The following is a 21,688-nucleotide window of genomic DNA, read 5'->3' as shown; positions in this document are numbered from 1 at the left end:
TTATAATTATCAAATCGACCTAATTTTTTTGTGGATAAAATACACAAAATATTCGATAAAATGAACTATTTGGATTATTGAAATGGGGCCCGTGGTAGATCTCATAAGCTCAAACAATGCCCTCCAGTCCAAAATCTAGACCGGTGTATCCTTCTCCTTTTTTATTTTATTTTATTGATATGGTCTCGGTATGTTATCGGATACCATTTTAGATTTATTGTGAAAATATTATATATGTATTAAGAATATTGTTTAGTAACAAAAAATTTAACAATATATATATATATATATATATATATTATGGATCATAAATTTATATGTAAAATATACTTAAAAACATATTATGTCTGCTAAATAATACAAATTAAGGTACTTCAAAGAGAGTATGGAAAATAAGTTTCTACCATTTTAATATTGCAAGTAACTACTAAAAAAACAAAAAAGGGGGAATTGTCTAGTATTTTCCTGGTATTATGATTTCCAGCTAGTATTGTCTAGTATTGGCTTGTATTTTAGGAGGGACGAAATTGAACTCTGCAAGTATCGTTTTTCTTTTGAAATAGTGCGATAATATTGCTTCAAATATTTTGCTCTTTAGACAAGTTAATTATATAATGTTTTGATTTGAATTTGATTGGTTAAAATAGTATACTCTCTCCGTCTCAAAATATTAATTGTTTTTATAGTATAATTATTATACTTCAAAAATTTTAATTTTGCAAAACTGCGATTTGGTAGTACAATTGTCATAATTATACTTTTTTGTTTATATTAATGTTAATAAATTTAAAAAATTGATAAAATAGAAAATTCATATTATTTTAGTTCTTGATTTTTGAAAAGTAATAATATTTTGAGACAATGAAAATGAATTAAGAAAATAATATTTTGGGACGAAAGGAGTATTATACTGTGCAGTCCCATGAACACTCTCTAAGGGGTATTAGAAAGGTAAAGGCTTCCCTCCAGTCCTTCATTGGATTGGAGGGTACTGTTGGACTCGTGAGAGCCCATCATGGGTCTCGTTTCGATAATCCGAACCGTGTAATGTATAAAACTCGTCGAGTACTATATGTCTGTAAAAAATCATATTGATCGGATATCTATACCTATTTGATCAAATCAGTTTTGTATGAAAAAAATGGACGGTGAAAAATAAACGGCAGACAAAAATCTGATTTAATCACATAGCTATCGATATCCGATCAACATGATTTTTTATAAACATATAGTACTCGTTGATTTCTACACATTGCACGGTTCAAATTATCGAAACAAGACTCGTGGTAGGCCCCCAAGGGCCTAACAGTACCCTCCAATCCGATGAAGGACCGGAGGGAAGCCATTCCGTATTAGAAATTATTTAGTGATTGCTTGCGGTTTGCTTATTTAGTAGTTTTTTTTTTTTTTTTTAATAAAAAGATGTATAAAAAAATAGAGAAATGATATAACAATTTATAGTAAATAAGCTGAAAACTAGGAAAAAAAAACCAACTTATTGGCTTATTAACTTATTTGGATCACATTACTTCTCTATTTTTTTGCATATTTTTTTTTTCAAAAAAAAAAACCGAAAAAAACTAATAAACTGACTTTTTTTTTTTCCCCCTAATTCTCAAAACAACCCAAACCACGACTAGTTGGTCAGAAGGATCATGTGCCTAACTTTCCTAATTCTCAAAACAACCCAAACCACCACTAGTTGGTCAGAAGGATCTTGTGCCTAACTACTGATATATTGTGATTTATTTACTAGGTTTTTTTTTTTAATAATCGAATGTCTGGAACAGTTGAGTATCCACTCTTTTCTTATTACTAGTTGGCCCCCCACGGGCGTTGCGCGTGGGAGTCGTTTTACAGTTTGAATACAAATATTTTTAAAATTGTATCTTGTTTATGAATATGAGAAATTAAATGTAATTAGATTTTATATTTCATTTGTCGTGGTGTTTCATATTTCTTCATTAATCATTATTTATCAAGCTCTTTTAAGATCATGTATGTATGTAGCTGTTGCATTGAAACAGATGTAACTATGGGAGAGTGAGGTACTGAGGCTAAACTGCAACATAGCCGCTCCTTGTCAATAAGTAAATTATATTAAAAATTAACTTATTTTATTTAATATTGTTATTATCAGTATTATTAATTTTATGTCAGTGACTGTATGCAAGGGAAATAGCCCTTCCTTGCCAAAAAACCCCCTTAATTTAAATGAAGGTAGAAATTCTTATAGTACTAACAAGAGCTTTACCAAGCAAATTGGCATCTCTAGCGACTGGATGTCATGACTGTAACTTCTTTTCTTTCATATCCATAGTATATATCATCAAAGAGTATAAGTAGAATTTGGTGGATATGATACATGACAATGGAAAACATGGTGAGGACAACAATGACCAAACTAAGTTGCCTCTGTGTCACATTTCTAATCTTCTCCTTATGTCCCTCTCTATAAATGCTTGTGTGCGCATGTATGTGCATGTGGATATATCATGACCTTAAAATTTCTGCCTTTGGTTGCAGCTTTGAGTTTCAGAGAAAATGAGTAATGGCTCTTATGTGCTAGTACTTGACTGTGACATGTACCGCAACGATCCAATCTCAGCTCGACAAGCAATATGCTTCCATCTTGACCATCAGATCTCTCAATCTCTTGCTTTTGTTCAATATCCTCAAATCTTCTATAATAAAGCCAATTTCTATTCCTTCTATGTCCACTCTTATGTCTAAAGTCCATGTGAGCTTTTAATTTTTTTTTTCTTTTTTCACAAAATCGCTTACACTTCTGTCCAATTTCTGTGAAAGATAATTCATTTATCATTTTTTCAATCATTTTTTATTTTTATTTTTCCATTTTACAGATACTTTTCTTCACGAGTCAGAAAAAAGCAATGGAAAGAGAATTGTATCAAGTTCAATATTAATAGAAGAAGCTAGGAATTTGGCCTCTTGCACCTTTGAGAAAGGCACAAAATGGGGTAATGAGGCAAGTTTATTATATATCCCATGAAATTTTTGATAATCTTCTTGAACATTATTACGTTGTGAGATGACATTGAATTTTTTGGTTGGGTGGATAACAGATAGGTTACTCTTATGATTCTTTGTTGGATTTGAGGGTGGAAATCTGTTTATCTTTATCCCAAAAGGCCATGTTTCTTAGAATGTACCACAATTGACATGAAAGATGCCATGGTGCGATAACGTAAATGGTGTTCTGGATTGGTTCAAGTTGGTCTTTCAAAGTTCAGCCCTCTCACATATGGTCTGTCAAGAATGTCTATTCTTCAGAGCATGTGCTATGGATACTTCGCATTTGTATCATTTCACTCTCTTGCTTTCCTGCTATATGCAACCATTCGTCATCTTTGCTTGTTGACTGGCATTCCAGTGTACCCAAAGGTAAAATTCTCATCACATTCTTTATTTAGGTTTTATCTTAATTTCATGCACACAAACAACAGATAGCTTCACAATCATACAATCTCGTCATGCTCAGATGCTGCAATCTTGGTCAACTTAATTTTTATTTATTTTTTTTTTTTCCAGCTTTCAAGCACATGGGTTGCGTTATTTGCAATCGTATATGCATCTTCACTTAGTCAACATTTAAACGAAGTCTTCTCTAGTGGTGGCTCAATTAGTTTATGGTGGAATGAACAGAGAAACTATAAGCCGATGTGATTACTTGAATATTACTCCTACTCAATGTTTTTAGGTTCATAAAACTTCACAAGTGGCCCAAATAAAGAAACTATAATATCCCACATACGAAACGAATTCTTCTCATTTGAAAAATTTTTGTTCTTTAATATGATTTCAATAGACTATATTTTTAATTACAAAAAAAAAAATAGTAGATTATATTTCTTGTTTATTGAAAGTTTTTTTTAACATGTGATTATCGATGGTTTTTAAACCAAAGGCCAGATTAAATTTTTTAGGGTCATTACATGACCCATTAAATTTTGAAGGGAAATCCTTACACGGAATGGGCTTTCCAAAATTTTTGGGAATGCCATATTTACATTATGTTTGGTAACTTATGAGAGAAAAGTAAAGAAATGATTAGCTAAGTTATAACTTATAAAAGAAATAAAAAAGAAAAGATTGTAATTTCTTTCCATTTTGTTTGGATAGATAAGAGAGAAAAGAAAAGAAATGATATGATTTCTTTCCTATCTTGTTTGGTTAAGTTATATAAAAGAAAAGAAAAGAAAAGAAATGATATAATATTATATTACCAAATTAACCTTTTTATGTGTCTATCTTTTTATTTGTTCCATATCTAAAAGGGTAGTTTTGGTATTATAACAAAATATTATTTAGTTGTTTCATTTCTCTCCACTTTTGGAGAGATTGAAATAAGGGGTTATGAGAGAAATGTGTTTCTCTCCATTTCTCTCATATTAAACAAAGGATTGAAATTTATGTCTCTCTATTTCTTTTCTTTTCTCTCCAAATCACTAAAAGCAAACAAAGTGTTTGGGTTTTTTTTTTTTTTTTTTTTTTTGAGGGTTGCGCACTCATCTAAAAGTGGGTTTCCTCTAATTTTTATAGGGGCACCTTCTTCTGCCCCTGCTTGTGCATGTACAGTAGAAAATACACCACTTCATGCAACAAAGAGGGAAGGAATTGGCAAATTGTAACTGGCAAAATATAATGGACTTGCTATTTAGGAGTGGACAATTTAGTCTAAGTTTGACAAAAAATAGACAAAAAGCAGCTGAATGAATGCCACATCCTCGTTTAAAATACAACATTGCAGAAATTAACAAATTAATTTTGAGCATGCAATCAAAAAAATTGGTCTATCACAGATATTTCCAAAGATCAAATGCAATTTACCATGTTTGTGGTCATGGTGATGGTGGTGTTCATGATCGTGTTCGTGATCGTGATCGTGGCTACCATGATCTTCCTTTGAAGCTTCAGTGTTGACAGCACCTTCGATTCTGGCAAGGGTCAAACAAAAGTAAGCTCATCATCGAAAAAATTAATATATGAGCTCAAAAAGGAAACAAAGAACAAAGAAGTCATCACAAGCTGAAACTACAAAGCTTTGTATCATGTAATAACATAGTACATCAAATTGATACTAACTCTATTTGTAAACAATGCTGTACAACAAAAGGTTATGAGCCTAATTCAGTAAGTTAACACAAAGATCGAAAGTTTTATAACCTCTCCAAATCAAAGCCTCCGATCCCAAGCACATAGTCCAAATCAACTTTCCCAAATTGGGTCCGCTTCAGATGAGCCATACGGTTTATGTTCTGTGTTCAGCCAGTTTAACATCGAAGTTTAGACTCAGAATTAACCAAAAAAACAGAAAACTATAGACATGTCAAAATAGGCAATTTGTGAGTGTACTAACCCTTATCCGCTGAATTAAAGAAGCAATGTTTGGCTCACCAACAAGATCAATCTGGCAGAACCATGGTAAAACAAAATACTTAGAGAGAGAGAGAGAGAGAGAGAGAGAGAGAGAGAAAGAGAGAGAATTATCAAATCAGAAAGTAACAGCTGCATCCTATAGATATGTTCCCTTTTTAAGTGATCATATTTAACAATTACAGGCTCAAAAGGAAGCTCCTTTGCTCGGTATTACCAAAACCAAAGATGTCTTCCAATTACAATAATTTAGTTCCTGACCAAACAGAAGATTACTGAAATTGGTAGTGTACAGGGAGCAAATATTTAGGCAAGCCCGTACTCCTTTCTTCCAAGCTCCTGCCTGTCCGATCGACCTGCGAGCACAACGGCGGTGAGCTACCCGGCGGTGTGTGGCCGGAAAACTCCTCCGACGATCAAGTTAGAACACACACCAGGGGAAAGATAGAGAGACGGGAGAGAATTGAGTGTAAATACTTCTCTTACCCAATGTTCATCTGTCCCAGCATGGGGGGCGCAGATATGCTTATATACCTTCTGCGCCCCAAATCCACCTCCCATTAGTCTCTCGACACGTGGTGCTGCTATCCCAACTATCAGCACAAATCCAGCAATCACCACCTAACCAAACTGTCAGGCTATCTTGGTGAAGCTTGGCAGCCCGGCGGAGTCACCTTGGCCTTCCACACCAAAGCTACCTTTCACGACCATGCTCCGCCAGCCGAGCTCAATGACGACTGAGCTCGGCTGCATTCCGGCATAGCCGAGCCCAAGGCAGGTCGAGCTGGTAAATCGAAGACCTTTCCAGCCGGGCTAAACGCGCGAACCAAGGAAACCGGAGCGTCTGGCAATCATCTCGACCGAGTGGCTCAAGTAGCTCGGTCCCTATATGGAAAAGCCCAACTAGCTCGGCCCCAACAAGATCGTGGGGCTCAACCGAGCAGAACCATCTCCAGACAAGCCCAAGCTATCACGTCCCAAACATGCTCGGCCCTTAACTTGACCGGCTCTTACCGTAGCCCATTCCAGCTCACAAATCTCCCTCTCAATTGCCCCTTAATCCCGCCTGCGCTAGCGTGACTGGGATTACATTACAAGGTCCGCTCCGCAACTTCCTTCTTGGCGAGCAAGATCAGCAAAGCCAAGGAACTCCAAAGAAGGCGAGCAAGATCCGCTCCGCGACTTCCTTCTTGGCGAGCAAGATCAGCTCGGCCAAGGAACTCCAAAGAAGGCGAGCAACGTCCGCTCCGCGACTTCCTTCTTGGCGAGCAAGATCAGCTCGGCCAAGGAAAGGCAGCTCTGGTGTGGAAGGCTGAGGTGACTCCGCCGGGCTGCCGAGCTTCGTCAAGATAGCCTGACAGTTTGGTTAGGTGGTGATTGCTGGATTTGTGCTGACAAATGGGATAGCAGCACCACGTGTCGAGAGACTAATGGGAGTGGATTTGGGGCGCAGAAGGTATATAAGCATGTCTGCGCCCCCCATGCTGGGACAGATGAACATTGGGTAAGAGAAGTATTTACACTCAATTCTCTCCCTTCTCTCTATCTTTCCCTTGGTGTGTGTTCTAACTTGATCGTCGGAGGGGTTTTCCGGCCACACACCGCCGGATAGCTCACCGCCGTTGTGCTCGCAGGTCGATCAGACAGGCAGGAGCTTGGAAGAAAGGAGTACGGGCTTGCCTGAATATTTGCTCCCCGTACAATTGGCGCCGTCTGTGGGAACTTTGAAAGACAAAACCTTGTCTTCCAAGCTCATCTGATCGCCGTCCATGGCGAACAACGACGAGATTCCGTTGTCTGCCATCGATGGAGTTACCCCGGAGTCAGGCAGACGGAGAGAAGGACATCCCGCCATTCCTCCTATGGCGAACCTGGAAACTTCTCCAGGAGGACATTCAAGAGACGCGCGGGATAAACGCGGAAGAAGCTTTGGACATTCACGGAGTCCAGACGGTCACCAGCGGCGGAGAGAATCGCACACCAGGCGACTGGAACACAAGCTAAGGGACCAAGACGCCATCATCCGGAGAAGGGCGGCGGAGATGGAGATTTTAAGCGACATGTCAAAATGAAGGGTGTAACTGGAGTGGGAGACCACAGTGAGCGTACCCAACCCCGCCGTTCAGGCAGTCAGAGCCAGCGGCGTACTTCGTCCATCTCAATCACCAGAAGTTACAAGGTTGGAGATTCCGACGAGCACGAAGAGAAGTCCAGCGCGCAAGACAGCACCTATCAACCCTTACGTCCGGCGACGACGTCGAGGTATTCTTATTCCGCTCGTTCAGAGGATTTGCGGGTAATCTTGAAGGAACGGGCTCGCCGGCGGGCGGCTCAGAGGGTGCCAGTGTTCCAGCGGCTATCCTATAGGGTTCACCCCGGTGAAGAGGTCGGAATGCCTTCACCTCGCCTAGCTGCGCCTCTCCTTCTGGACACAGACTTGGCAAGGCTGAGCACCACCCCTTTCTCCGTGGAGATAGAAACAACACCGCTTCCCGCGGGCTTCCACCAGCCTAAGTTCATGCTCTACGATGAAAAAACCGATCTTTATATGCATGTAAGCCACTTCCGACAGGTCATGGCCGGACATAGGCAGAATGACGTGCTTATGTGCCTTATCTTCCCGTCAAGTTTGGACGAGCTGGGCTTGAAATGGTTTGAGAGGCTGCCGGAGGGAAGCATAGGAATGTGGTAGCTGTTGGCCGAAGCCTTTGTGACGCGCTTCAAAACCAACACCAAAACGCCCAAAGAAGTTGACCACCTTCTCAGTGTCAAGATGGAGCCGAGCGACACACTGAAGGCATACAACTCCAGATATTGGGAAACCTTCAACGAGATCTTGGATTGCCCGGTCAACCTGGCAATCACCCAATACAAACGCGGTCTCCCGGTCGGACATAGGCTGAGGGCCTCGCTTACAATTAACCAGCTGCCATCCATGGGGCAACTAATGCAGCGCATCAATGAACACATCCGAGTAGAGGATGATGCAGCGGCGTCCACCGCGAAGACAACCCCGGTGGCAACAAACAAAAAGGCCTTACAAGATAACCGGTCTGGTCGGTAAGGGGGCATACCACTTAGAAGATTTGGATGGCAAAAGTGTACCCCGGCCATGGAATGCGGCTAACCTCAAACTATAATATTCTTATCGTTCTTAAGTAATTTTTTGAGGAAGAACTTGTTTCCCCTACACTTCTGAATGTGATACTCTTTTTGTCAATGTAATAGAAGTGAATTACTTTTGCTGAAGAACTTTTCTGATTCAGCAGAGATGGTTTACTCCGGCAAAAGGAGTTGATGTTTTGCTCAACTCTGAAGTTTCAGCCGAGATGATGTACTCCGGCCAAATGAGTTGATGTTTTGCTCAACTCTGAAGTTTCAGCCGAGATGATGTACTCCGGCCAAAGGAGTTGATGTTTTGCTCAACTCTGCAGTTTCAGCCGAGATGGTTTACTCCGGCCAGATGAGTTGATGAGTTGCTCAACTCTGACGTTTCTGCCAAGATGGTTTACTCTGGCAAAAGGAGTTGATGTTTTGCTCAACTCTGAAGTTTCAGCCGAGATGATGTATTCCGGCTAAATGAGTTGATGATTTGCTCAAATCTGAAGTTTCAGCCGAGATGGTTTACTCCGGCAAAAAGAGTTGATGTTTTGATCAACTCTGAAGTTTCAGCCGAGATGGTTTACTCTAGCCAGATGAGTTGATGATTTGCTCAACTCTGACGTTTCCGCCGAGATGATTTACTTCGGCCACATGAGTTGATGATTTGCTCAACTCTGAAGTTTTCGCCGAGATGATTTACTCCGGCCAAGAAACGCAGAGGATGACGGTGCAAACAACCATGGAAGAGATCTAGGGAGTTTGGTTCTGGAAGACGTCAATCAGAAAGCCGAGGAAAAGGGGCAATTGGCAATCATTTTGATGAAAAGATCAGAATTCCTTACCGAGCTGATCTTGCTCGCCAAGAAGGAAGTCGCGGAGCGGACCTTGTTCGCCTTCTTTGGAGTTCCTTGGCCGAGCTGATCTTGCTCGCCAAGAAGGAAGTCGCGGAGCGGACGTTGCTCGCCTTCTTTGGAGTTCCTTGGCCGAGTTGATCTTGCTCGCCAAGAAGTAAGTCGCCGAGCTGACCTTGTTCGCCGACCTTAGAGTTCCTTGGCCGAGCTGATCTTGCTCGCCAAGAAGGAAGTCGCGGAGCGGACCTTGCTCGCCTTCTTTAGGGTTCCTTGGCCGAGCTGATCTTGCTCGCCAAGAAGGAAGTTACGGAGCGGACTCTTTGGAGTTCCTTGGCCGAGCTGATTTTGCTCGCCAAGAAGGAAGTCGCGGAGCGGACGTTGCTCACCTTCTTTGGAGTTCCTTGGCCGAGCTGATCTTGCTCGCCAAGAAGGAAGTCGCAGAGCGGACCTTGCTCGCCTTCTTTGGAGTTCCTTGGCCGAGCTGATCTTGCTCGCCAAAAATGAAGTCGCGGAGCGGACGTTGTTCGCCTTCTTTGGACTTCCTTGGCCGAGTTGATCTTGCTCGCCAAGAAGGAAGTCGCGGAGTGGACCTTGCTCGCCTTCTTTGGAGTTCCTTGGCCGAGCTGATCTTGCTCGCCAAGAAGTAAGTCGCCGAGCTGACCTTGTTCGCTGACCTTGGAGTTCCTTGGTCGAGCTGATCTTGCTCGCCAAAAAGGAAGTCGCGGAGCGGACCTTGCTCGCCTTCTTTGGGGTTCCTTGGCCGAGCTAATCTTGCTCGCCAAGAAGGAAGTCGTGGAGCGGACCTTGCTTGCCTTCTTTGGCGTTCCTTGGCTGAGCTGATCTTGTTCGCCAAGAAGGGAGTCGCGGAGCGGACCTTGCTCGCCTTCTTTGGAGTTCCTTGGCTGAGCTGATCTTGTTCGCCAAGAAGGGAGTCGCGGAGCGGACCTTGCTCGCCTTCTTTGGAGTTCCTTGGCCGAGCTGATCTTACTCGCCAAGAAGTAAGTCGCCGAGCTGACCTTGTTCGCCGACCTTGGAGTTCCTTGGCCGAGCTGATCTTGCTCGCCAAGGAAGAAGTCGCGGAGCGGACCTTGCTCTCCTTCTTTGGAGTTCCTTGGCCGAGCTGATCTTGCTCGCCAAAAAGGAAGTCGCGGAGCGGACGTTGCTCGCCTTCTTTGGAGTTCCTTGGCCGAGCTGATCTTGCTCGCCAAGAAAGAAGTCGCGGAGCGAACCTTGCTCGCCTTCTTTAGAGTTCCTTGGCCGAGCTAATCTTGCACGCCAAGAAGGAAGTTGCGGAGCGGACCTTGCTCGCATTCTTTAGAGTTCCTTGGCCGAGCTGATCTTGCTCGCCAAGAAGGAAGTTGCGGAGCGGACCTTGCTCACCTTCTTTGGAGTTCCTTGGCCGAGCTGATCTTGCTCGCTAAGAAGGAAGTCGCGGAGCTGACCTTGCTCGCCTTCTTTAGAGTTCCTTGGCCGAGCTGATCTTGCTCGCCAAGAAGGAAGTCGCGGAGCGGACCTTGTAATGTAATCCCAGTCACGCTAGCGCGGGCGGGATTAAGGGGCAATTGAGAGGGAGATTTGTGAGCTGGAATGGGCCACGGTAAGAGCCAGTCAAGTTAAGGGCCGAGCATGTTTGGGACGTGATAGCTTAGGCTTGTCTGGAGATGGTTCTGCTCGGTTGAGCCCCAGGACCTTGTTGGGGCCGAGCTAGTTGGGCTTTTCCATATAGGGACCGAGCTACTTGAGCCACTCAGCCGAGATGATTGCCAGACGCTCCGGTTTCCTTGGTTCGCGCGTTTAGCCCGGCTGGAAAGGTCTTCGATTTACCAGCTCGACCTGTCATAGGCTCGGCTATGCCGGAATGCAGCCGAGCTCGGTCGTCATTGAGCTCGGCTGGCGGAGCACGGTCGTGAAAGGCAGCTCTGGTGTGGAAGGCCGAGGTGACTCTGTCGGGCTGCCGAGCTTCGCCAAGATAGCCTGACAGTTTGGTTAGGTGGTGATTGCTGGATTTGTGCTGACAGATGGGATAGCAGCACCACGTGTCGAGAGACTAATGGGAGTGGATTTGGGGCGCAGAAGGTATATAAGCATGTCTGCGCCCCCTATGCTGGGACAGATGAACATTGGGTAAGAGAAGTATTTACACTCAATTCTCTCCCTTCTCTCTATCTTTCCCCTGGTGTGTGTTCTAACTTGATCGTCGGAGGGGTTTTCTGGCCACACACCGCCGGGTAGCTCACCGCCGTTGTGCTCGCAGGTCGATCGGACAGGCAGGAGCTTGGAAGAAAGGAATACGGGCTTGCCTGAATATTTGCTCCCCGTACAGGTAGCATGTTGCTTTTAAGGGCTGAAACAGCATTTCATGAGTTAAGCCTAGCAGCCACACCAAATGGGCCGGGAACTGAGCAACTAATTTAAAACCCACAAAGAAGATATGAATGGACCAGTGTTCAACGGTCCGGATTATTTGTGGTGGCTGAGTGGTATTTGTTGTAGCTGCGCTCAGTGATCCATCAGTAAAGAAAGGGGTCTTAATTAAACTAAACCAAAAAGGAATAATACAGACTAAGTCATCCAAGAATCCTTCAACTGATACACAGTGCATAAAGATGTGAAATTTTGTACCTTGTTTACTATAATACGGTCAGCATAAGCAATTTGTTCTACTGCTTCATTGACCACTCCCTTTGGCTTAACATCATCCAGGTGAAAATCAGCATGTTTGGCATCAACCAAAGTGACTACACCATCTAGCTTAACTTCATTAAAAATCTGATCCTGAGCATAAAATGTTTGAATGATTGGTGCCGGATTTGCTAATCCTGCAAAATTGCAACAAAACATATGAGGCACAATGACAACCAGAGAAGTCCAATGCATCTAGCTAAATGTGAACAAATGCCATATTGAATAAATCTTCACTACCTGTAGTCTCAATTACACTATGATCAAATTTCCCTTTTCTCTTATCGACTAATTCAGCAATCATCCGCACAAGATCACCTCTCACCGTACAACAGAGACACCCATTATTAAGCATAACAATGTCCTCAGCCCCAGCAGCTTTTGCTGCAACCAAAGAACCGTCTATGTCTACTTCACCATACTGCAAATACAACAAATAGCAAGAATTATGCATTGCCACAACACACAAAAACCAACTATGATATTATTTATTTGATTTCTAACTGGGTCTGGTGTGATTACTCACTGTACATGTTCTGGAAGAAGTTTGACATAATGGTGTGGACTTTGAATTTTGAATTTCCCAGCCTCCATTGAAAGCATTGTGCTTTTGACTTTTGTATCAAATAATGGTTTTCGTTGTTGAGAAAGATTGTTATTGTGATTTTGATTTTCCTTTGTTTAGGGAAAGATAAGACCATATTCATCATAGTTATGCTGTAATTAGTGGGTTAGCCAGAAAATTAACATGCAACCATCAATCACAACCTCAAAAACTTTTTCCCCATAATCTACAACATTAAGATAAGCAGTCATTTGGCATAAAAAATCACAACCCATTCTAACCACACAAAATTAGTATGCCACTAAAAAAAACATAAATAAGTAAATAGCTCAAGGAAACTAAACTACTCAACAAACAGAGCACAAATCCAAATCCAATAAATAGCTCAAGGAATGACATAATTCTTAACAAACTTATTTGCATAAGCAAACAGCACATATTGATTCTCAATTCCCAATAATATACATTTAAAAACACATAATCTTATTGTTCCTCAATGATCAAGGAAGCACGGGTGCGGGTACGAGTACGGTACGGGTACGAGTGCGGGTACGCCGATTCGGCAAAACTCAAAAAAAGTACGATACGGGTACGGCTACGGTACGCCGATATTTTTTTATTTTTTTTTAAATATAATTTTGATTAAAGGATCCAACCTACAAATTAAAATTAAATATCAAAACTAAAAAAAGAACTACTCATTTTCCTATAATTTAAAACCATTAAGCGTTAAAAATAATATTTGTGAAATCTCTCACTTTGATATGTTATGCACTGTGAATTTGTGATCATAATTTATTTTTAAAATCTTTCTTTTTGCTCATCAATTTGCTATTTTTATAGGGTGAGACCAAAGAAATAACAGGAGACCAAAGAAAGATTTAAAGTTAATTACCAACAATAAAGGAAAAAAATTCTCAATTGGTGCAGGTTGTCAATTGCAATTTGCATAATACATAAAATTGCATCATTTCCAACAACTACTAATCAACTAATACAGTATCAATTTTTAATGTTTTGTGCATAAACTTTAAAAGTTTGTTATGATTAAAGATTTTATAAAGAAATTCTAGGAGGATCTAAAGCAAAAGCATAATGCATAGTCATACACAGAACTACCCTTTATAGGCCTTGTTATTTTTTTGGGTCCAAATTGCTTTTTAAAAACATTAAAATCATTTGTTGATATGCTTCTACAATTTATACAGACAAACAGGACAACAGAGAAACATCAAAATTACTGATCTGCAAGGGCACCAAAAAAAATAAAAAATAATAATAATAATTGCTAATTTGCAAGGGCGAAAAAAAAAAAAAAAAAAAAAAAAAAAAGGCCTTGGCGTACCCACGCTGTACCCATGGCGTACCCGTGGCGTACCCATGCCGTACCCGAATAAGCCAAACGTACCGGACCCTCTTTTGCCGTACCCGGTACGCGTACCCGCACCCGGTAAGTACCTGGTACTCGTACGGCACTATTTTTGGAGTACTCGTGCTTCATAGTCAATGATATACTAATATTATTGCTGTCAAGAGGATCCAATTCATCTTCTAGATCAAAATAATTTTGCTGTGAACAAGAATTAGAGTTCCATCTTCAATGTCCACTTTTGATACAACAAAGAATAATATATAGACAACAAGAACTACTTACACAGAAACAAAAGGAATTAAAGATTGATCTTGAATCTTCACTTTTGATTAATGGTTTTTTGTGAATGTGTGTGTATGAGAGAAAAAGAGAGGCACATAGCATCATAAGGAGTAATTAATCACAATGTTTTTGAAGAATAGAGAGTAATTAATCACAATATATAAGTGCAAATGTTTTTGAAGATTGAAAAATATGTCAAGTTTTAGGAAAAAAAATTAGCCAACATAATTTTACACAAAGTACGTAATTCATTGAGTACATGTTATTGTGGTCAAAATAATTCATTGTCGTCAAAATTGACTGCATGTTACTTATTGAATTATTATATTATCTTAAAAAGGAAACATTGAAAACAAAATAAACAAATGGACAAAGCCAACAAATTCAAAATAAATTAACGTGACACGAAGTAGAAGAAGCACTGGAACACAAACCATCATAAGGAGTGTCTGGTGCTCGACACACACATTCCTTAATATCACTGACAATAACCCTCTGCAACAGTAAAAGAGCATTGAGTAGAAAAAACAGAGAGGTGATGAATGAAAAGGGAAAATTCTGGTAAACCACACACCTGGGAGAATAGTTTGTAACGTTCAGTTGTGTTTGGCAAATCAAGATCCACTGTCTATGAGAATTTAAAAAAAAAAAAGAAAGTAAATTTGAAAAGTTGTGAGGAAGTCAGTCACCAACTGAATAAAGTAGATAGATGCATTAATGACATAAGAATAACAGGAAAGAAGATCACATGCATCTAAGAAAAACATAGATTTTCAGTAATAAAAACTCACATATAGGATATTAGAACAGCCTAAGGGCAGTCTTTTTTTCATTTTTTTCTTTGAGGGGAGGGGACAGTAGATGCGTTAGCTGGGTGAATGGCCGAGTATGTGTCTTTGTACTTAAGAAGCACAGACACGGACATGAATATATGACATGAACAGACGCGGACATGAACACGGACACAGACACACCAATAGACAAATTTTTGAAAAATGAAGGACACAACACCTGAGTGATACGCATAAAAACACATAAATTTATATATTTATTATGTCATACATTTGAATATTTCATCCAAAGATAATGAAGTAAAATTAAATCACCAAACAACAGCTTGACTACAATATTTACACTGAAACTAAAGAGTTAGGAAAAGATGAAGAACTCTAATATAGAAACCATGGTAAGTGGTTTAGAAAGAAAGAGAAATTATTGCATGACATGTTGTGAAGTTATCTAATTCATCAGGATCATGAAGAAATGACACCACTGAACATGAACCATACTGCAAATTTCAAAGGACTATATTCATAATTCTTGAAAAGGTAATAAAAATTAAGTATAAATAAAAGAAAGACAATAAAACAAGTAATAAAACAGGCCACTTCTGGGCCTTAGCTTGTAAGACAGCCATTAAGGCCACATTAGGTTTGGCTTAAAAAAGGATTTTAAGGGAGCTTTTTTTGTCTTATTATCCTTTTTCAATTAACATTCATTTTTTAACTTTTTAGGGGCTTTTAAAGTGGGTTTTTGAATAAAAATAGAAACTCTTTCATTATCACTAAATATCACTTCAAAACAATACATTTAGACCATAACTATTAAAAAATGAATAAATAAATCAATAGAAACGGTACAAACATTTCCCTGAAAATGATACATTTTTATAGTCAATGAATCCAAATGTACAAGTTAAGTTCATTTTTCAAGGAAGGCCTGTTCTGTTTAGATGGCAGCCGCATAGATTTAGGTTTGGAATTGAATTCTGAGTTCATTTACATGTTTATGTCTTTCCACTTCCTATTCAAGACAAACCAAAGAAAAAACACCAAAATCCAAAGCCAAATTCAAGACATATAGATATCAAACTCCACACCAAAACAAATTTACATGAAAAATCATTTTAGAATAATAATCATTCCAATCAATGAGGGAATCCAATTTTATTGCTCTGTTTTTGGGTTGGTTGTCTTCTTTATGATTCCAATATGTTGCTTTATTTGCCTAACATCTACTACTATTCTGAACAGAAATTTGGAGTTGGAGTTGTTTGACATGGAGGTTAATACATTAAACTCCTATAGAAAGTGGTCCCTCACCTTAAAAATCAAGGTCCACTTTTGATACAACAAAGAATAATATATAGACAACAAGAACTACTTACATAAAAACAAAAAGAATTAAAGATTGATAGTGAATCTTCACTTTTGATTAATGGTTTTTTGGGAATGTGTGTATATGAGAGAAAGAGAGACAGCACTTTTGACAAATTTAAATTATGTCCACTGTAATTTTTTTTTTTTGGTATGATTCTTTTAAAGGAAAACCAAATTTTCATTAAATGAAGACTAAATAAAATTTACATTAGATTTTCAACCAATTTTTTCACCACTTAAATGTCATTAAATAATCAAAACATAAAGAGTTGGACACATCTTATAAATAATAGAGTTAATTATCTAAGAGTTATATTTACAAATATTAGAGTGTTATTTTGCCAAATTCTGTTGTTGTCCAGCTTATCGTCATCTAATCTATATAATTACATAATTCTAATTATGAGGTGATGGCTTGTCCCATGTGTTTCATATGACCCTAAATTCTCTCTCTCTCTCTCTTTCTTAATGGTTTATTCTAAGGACTTTAAAGGCTTACCATTTTTTTGGTCTTTGGAGATTGGCACTCATTGTTTTGTTAAAAGCTGTATTTTGGGGCTTCCTTCTACATGGAGATGACTACTGCTGGATATAATGAATCTAAAATTTAGTTGTTAGGAATAGGGGCTAACTTGGTGGCTCCATTTTTTAGATTGTGGTGGCAATGTAATATGTTTTTTCTCTGACCTGTTGAACAAGGTACAGTTAAGAGAGTCTTTGGAAGTTGGCTGACTTGAACATCAAGTTGTTTTTCATCAAAACTATAGTTCCATCCTTATATTTTCCTCATCAGAACATAAACAGCTGGACAGTTGGACAAATTAAATTTCATAAACATATCAAAACATAAACAGTTGGACATTTTCATGGATGAGCAATTAGAAGCACCGCACACATAAACATAGTTAAGCTTGTCAAAAGGCTGTAGAAAATACAATGGAAGACATAAATATATTCTTCGAATTTTATAGGCTTCCAACAGGTTACTTATATAGAAACTCTTTCATCATCACTAAATATCACTTCAAAACAATATATTTAAACCATAACAACTATTTAAAGATGAATAATTAAATCAACAGAAAAGGTACAAACATTTCCCTGAAAACGATACATTTTTATAGTCAATGAATCTAAATGTACCAATTAAGTTCATTTTTCAAGGAAGGCCTGTTCTGTTTAGATGGCAGCCGCATAGAAATAGGTTTGGATTTGAATTCCGAGTCTATTTACATGTTTATGTCTTTCCACTTCCTATTCAAGACAAACCAAAGGAAAAACACCAAAATCCAAAGCCAAATTCAAGACATGTAGATATAAAACTCCACACCAAGACAACTTTACATGAAAAATCATTTCAGAATAATAATCATTCCAATCAATGAGGGAATCCAATTTTATTGCTCTTTTTTTGTGTTGGTTGTCTTCTTTATGATTCCAATATGTTGCTTTATTTGCCTAACATCCACTACTATTCTGAACAGAAATTTACTGCTACCATGTGGAGGCTGCCACTATTTGTTACTCTTGTGTTGACTCTGATTGCAGCAAGTAGAAATGCAAAGACAAACCAGAAAACATCCTTCAATCTGATCAAAAGCTCAAACTATTTTACACTTGAGTTGGAGTTGAAGTTGTTTGACATGGAGGTTAATACATTGAACTCCTATAGAAAGTGGTGCCTCATCTTAAAAATTTTCTATCGTGTTTTATATCATATTATCTATTTGATTATACATGCTGTGAACCACAGAACATGGAGCCTGCATTGGCGATTAGTTCCCTTTCAATCTTCGCACTCTGGTAATTCCACATTTGTAATTAGTTTCTTTTAAAAAATTTCTGCAAAATCAGTCTAGACCTATCCTAAATATTCAACTTAGCCAATACCTCTACATCAATGATTGAAGAAGCTCAATTAATGGCCACCAAAAAAAAAAAATAAAATAAAATAAAATTAAAAAAATTGTAAAATACTATTTAATCTCTAACTATTAAAAATGGTGTCTTACATTCTGTCTAGTTTTGATAATTCAGTATATGATGTAGAATCAATTTAGAAGATAAATTGATAAAATTAATCGTAAAATTCTTTATACTAAAAAAAAATTCATTAATGATTTTAAAAATGATTAAAGAAAAGGTGTATGTTCTATGATTTATTTTGATGTTATGAAAATGAATGTATACACTTTAGTTAGTTAAGTCCTATGTAATGTATTATTAACTATCAAAAGTAGAGAGAATGTAACAAAGCAGCTACAATAAACTAAAGAGGCAACCAATTTAGCAGAAGAGCAATTGCTGCATGGTAAGGCTGCGCAGCTTGTTAGCAAAAAAACATCTATTGACTGAAGCATCACATATGGATCTCTAACAAACTGTTTGAACACTCCAGCTGTAGATCTTTCAAAACATTTCTTTTCTTTTCTGTTCAAGAAGAAGGAAAAGAAAAATTGTAGTTGTTGTTCATAGGTAAAGGTTCCAACTTTTGAGTTGTGTCTTGAATTCTGTAATTGAAATGTGGAAGAGAAGTCAAGCCCTTGCCTACAAAATGGATTGTGAAGAAAACTGAACATTTATAATTTCCTTTGTTTGAAAATTGAAATGTGGAAGAGAAGTCAAGCCCTTGCCTACAAAATGGATTGTGAAGAAAACCGAACATTCTCATCACCTGGGTGAATGTGTGTTGTACGCTTTTGTAAATGAATGAATAATATATGTCAATATTCAGGTCGGTAGTGATAGATATGAAGGCTCTAACAATTAGAATGAGTAATGGATATTTTGTAGGTTGGAGTTGAGGCTGGGTTGGTTGAATTATTATGTTTTCATACCACCAAATTTGAAGGATTCCGTGCTCGTTGATTCGATACAAAAATTAAAGTTGATTCAATAGTCATATAATTAGATTATATTTATCTTTAAATAATTTTAAAACTATATATATATATTATTCACAATCATACTTGTTATTTATTTTTGTAAATATGATCAACCTTCTTTTTTGCATAGACAATCTGGAGTGGATTCATTAATACCCAACAGTCCCGACTCTGGTTGAATAAATGCATGAAATAGAAGAACCAGTTCCAATCATTTCCAGAGGAAAGTAATTTGATTCACTTCCTGAAAATAGTCTACACAAGTAGCAAGTGGGTTTTAGACAATTTTCAAGATTCACAAGAAACATGAATCACAAACTTTCCCCCATACAATGAAGCTCTTTTTGTAATTAGACAAAACAAAATAACTTCAAAATTACACTGTTAGAATAGTGTGAGCTTGATGTAGCAGCCATCAATTCCAAATCATGAGAGAGAGAGAGAGAGAGAGGGAACTAATCACATGTAAAAACAAATAGCACAAATTGATTCTCAATTCCCAATAATATTTGGGAGTACACATTTAAAAACACATAATTTTAGCACAAAATCAACTGTAAAATCAACAAAAATTAGAAAACTTATTTTGTATTTGAGAATAAATCAAATTAATCTTGTTGTTCCTCAATGATATACTAATATTATTGCTGTCCAGAGGATCAAATTCATCTTCTAGATCAAATTAATTTTGCTACGAAGAGGATCTACTACACGTTTTGGTTTTAGGATCTACATCTTCTAAATCAAATTAATTCATCTTCTACACGTTTTGGTCATAGATGAAACCTAATTTACTTCCAGAAGTTGCTTTTAGAATCCCAAAAAAATTTAATCCATTTACCCAAAGAAACCTGACACGTTTTGGGTTTTTAATTGCATCTTCTTCATCCTTGAGTTTTCATTTTTTAATTCCATCATATGGGTTTTCATTGTCTAATAGTTTTTGGATTTTCATTTTCTTTCTTTACTCGTTTTATATTCCCAAGTCATATATCAGACATGTCTCTTCATTGGATTGGAATTTTCAACTTATGTTGTGTTTGCTTGGGGAATTTGGAATGGGATTTGGAAAGGGAAAGGAAAAAGGTGTGTGAAACTATGTGAAATATATGCATGATTTATTCACATTTCACCTACTTTTTTCATTTCTCTTTCCAAATCCCTTCTTAAATCCTCCAACCAAACACAGCATTAGAAAATTGGATGGGTCTTCTTTTTGATTCAGAACATTCAGCAGCCGAATTCCTCAATTAGTGAGACCTATTAACAAACACGTGGTGTGCAACAGTGTGGTCCAATATTGTGCAACACAGTTTTAAATAGTAGCAATCACATTAAAGATATAGAAATCACAGGTGTACGTACCAGGATTTCCAACTGCAAGACCAGAGCTTTGGATGCCAAATTTTCACAGCGTTACGGCAGGAAAAGGACCGACAGTTATGGCAAGAAGAGGACAACAAGCACTCCGTCGACAAGATATATATTATATCTATATATATATATATATATCTCTTGTGAGAAAGCCCATCTTCGAAGGGGCAAAATTTGTTTTCTTCTTCCTTGTCGGTCAACCAAATGTGGTAGGGAGGAGCTCTGGGAAATAGAGAACCCGAAGACCACCGTTTTGGGGGATTTCTAGGATTAATGATCTTGGAAATGAAGCAGCAGCAGCAGAACGAAAGTGGGCATTTTTACAGACTGAATGATGGAATCTGTTTGTTTCTGTTTTTGGCTTAGCCGAACCACACGTAGCCAGCCCAAATCTGTTTCGGAAACAAAAAGCCATAGACTCACAACAGAGGCAGATGCACAAAACGTGACACCATTGCTTTTAACATATGTTATAGATTAGGAACATATATTTATTTGGTCACCTATTATTAATTGAACATAATCAATATAATTTTTTTAAAACAGAATAATTACTCCCAGAGTGAGGCACCGGCCCACTTAGCTCATTTATCCAACTTTATGTATTTATTTAAACAAGATCTATGTATATAAATAGATAGATTTAGATGCATTCCTTATCTAGATAACTATTTGTGTACTTCTTAGCAAGAGTTTGGGTTTTTGATGTGTTATTTCTTGTAATATTCAATAATATACATTTTATTTTTGGGTTTAGGGTTTATTGTGTACTATATGCTTTTGTTTTGATGTTGGTGATATTTGGTTATGATGTATTGTAATGTTAGTTATAACTCGGTTATGACTCACTTGTGACTCAGTAGATTATTATTTTAGGTATAATTTGAAAGATCTTGGGTTTATTTTATATTGTATTTGATTATAACTCATTTTTATTTTGTAATTATGTTTGAAAATAATTTAATTATAACATTTATGACAATTAATATTACAAATGTCATAACTTACCTATGATATAC

General features: G+C 38.0%; 1 protein-coding gene and 1 long non-coding RNA gene across 6 annotated transcripts in view; one reads left to right on the top strand and one right to left on the bottom strand.

The window, feature by feature from the left end:
* Positions 1-2,052: 2,052 nt before the first annotated feature.
* Positions 2,053-18,304, top strand: LOC145804575 (uncharacterized). The gene is made up of 3 exons (XR_014346572.1): positions 2,053-2,740; positions 2,865-3,405; positions 17,895-18,304. It is a non-coding gene; the product is annotated as an uncharacterized LOC145804575 (long non-coding RNA).
* LOC145804574 (uncharacterized) overlaps positions 4,572-21,688 on the bottom strand; it is a 41,271-nt gene continuing 24,154 nt past the window's right edge. Inside the window, exons 1-9 of one of the 5 annotated variants that reach the window (XM_082898980.1) lie at positions 20,661-21,356; positions 14,826-14,879; positions 14,686-14,746; positions 12,559-12,749; positions 12,273-12,453; positions 11,973-12,169; positions 5,381-5,431; positions 5,188-5,279; positions 4,572-4,958 (exon numbers count right to left, since the gene is read on the bottom strand). In XM_082898980.1, the coding sequence (XP_082755106.1) occupies positions 4,775-4,958; positions 5,188-5,279; positions 5,381-5,431; positions 11,973-12,169; positions 12,273-12,387 (639 nt within the window). In that variant the 5' untranslated portion in view covers positions 12,388-12,453; positions 12,559-12,749; positions 14,686-14,746; positions 14,826-14,879; positions 20,661-21,356 and the 3' untranslated portion in view covers positions 4,572-4,774. The other 4 variants (XM_082898979.1, XM_082898978.1, XM_082898977.1 and 1 more) reach the window with 4 other exon arrangements.

Source organism: Camellia sinensis, chromosome 12, assembly GCF_055761805.1.
Source record: "Camellia sinensis isolate YWXY chromosome 12, ASM5576180v1, whole genome shotgun sequence".
NCBI lineage: Eukaryota > Viridiplantae > Streptophyta > Magnoliopsida > Ericales > Theaceae > Camellia > Camellia sinensis.
This window is presented reverse-complemented; position numbering and strand designations above follow the sequence as displayed.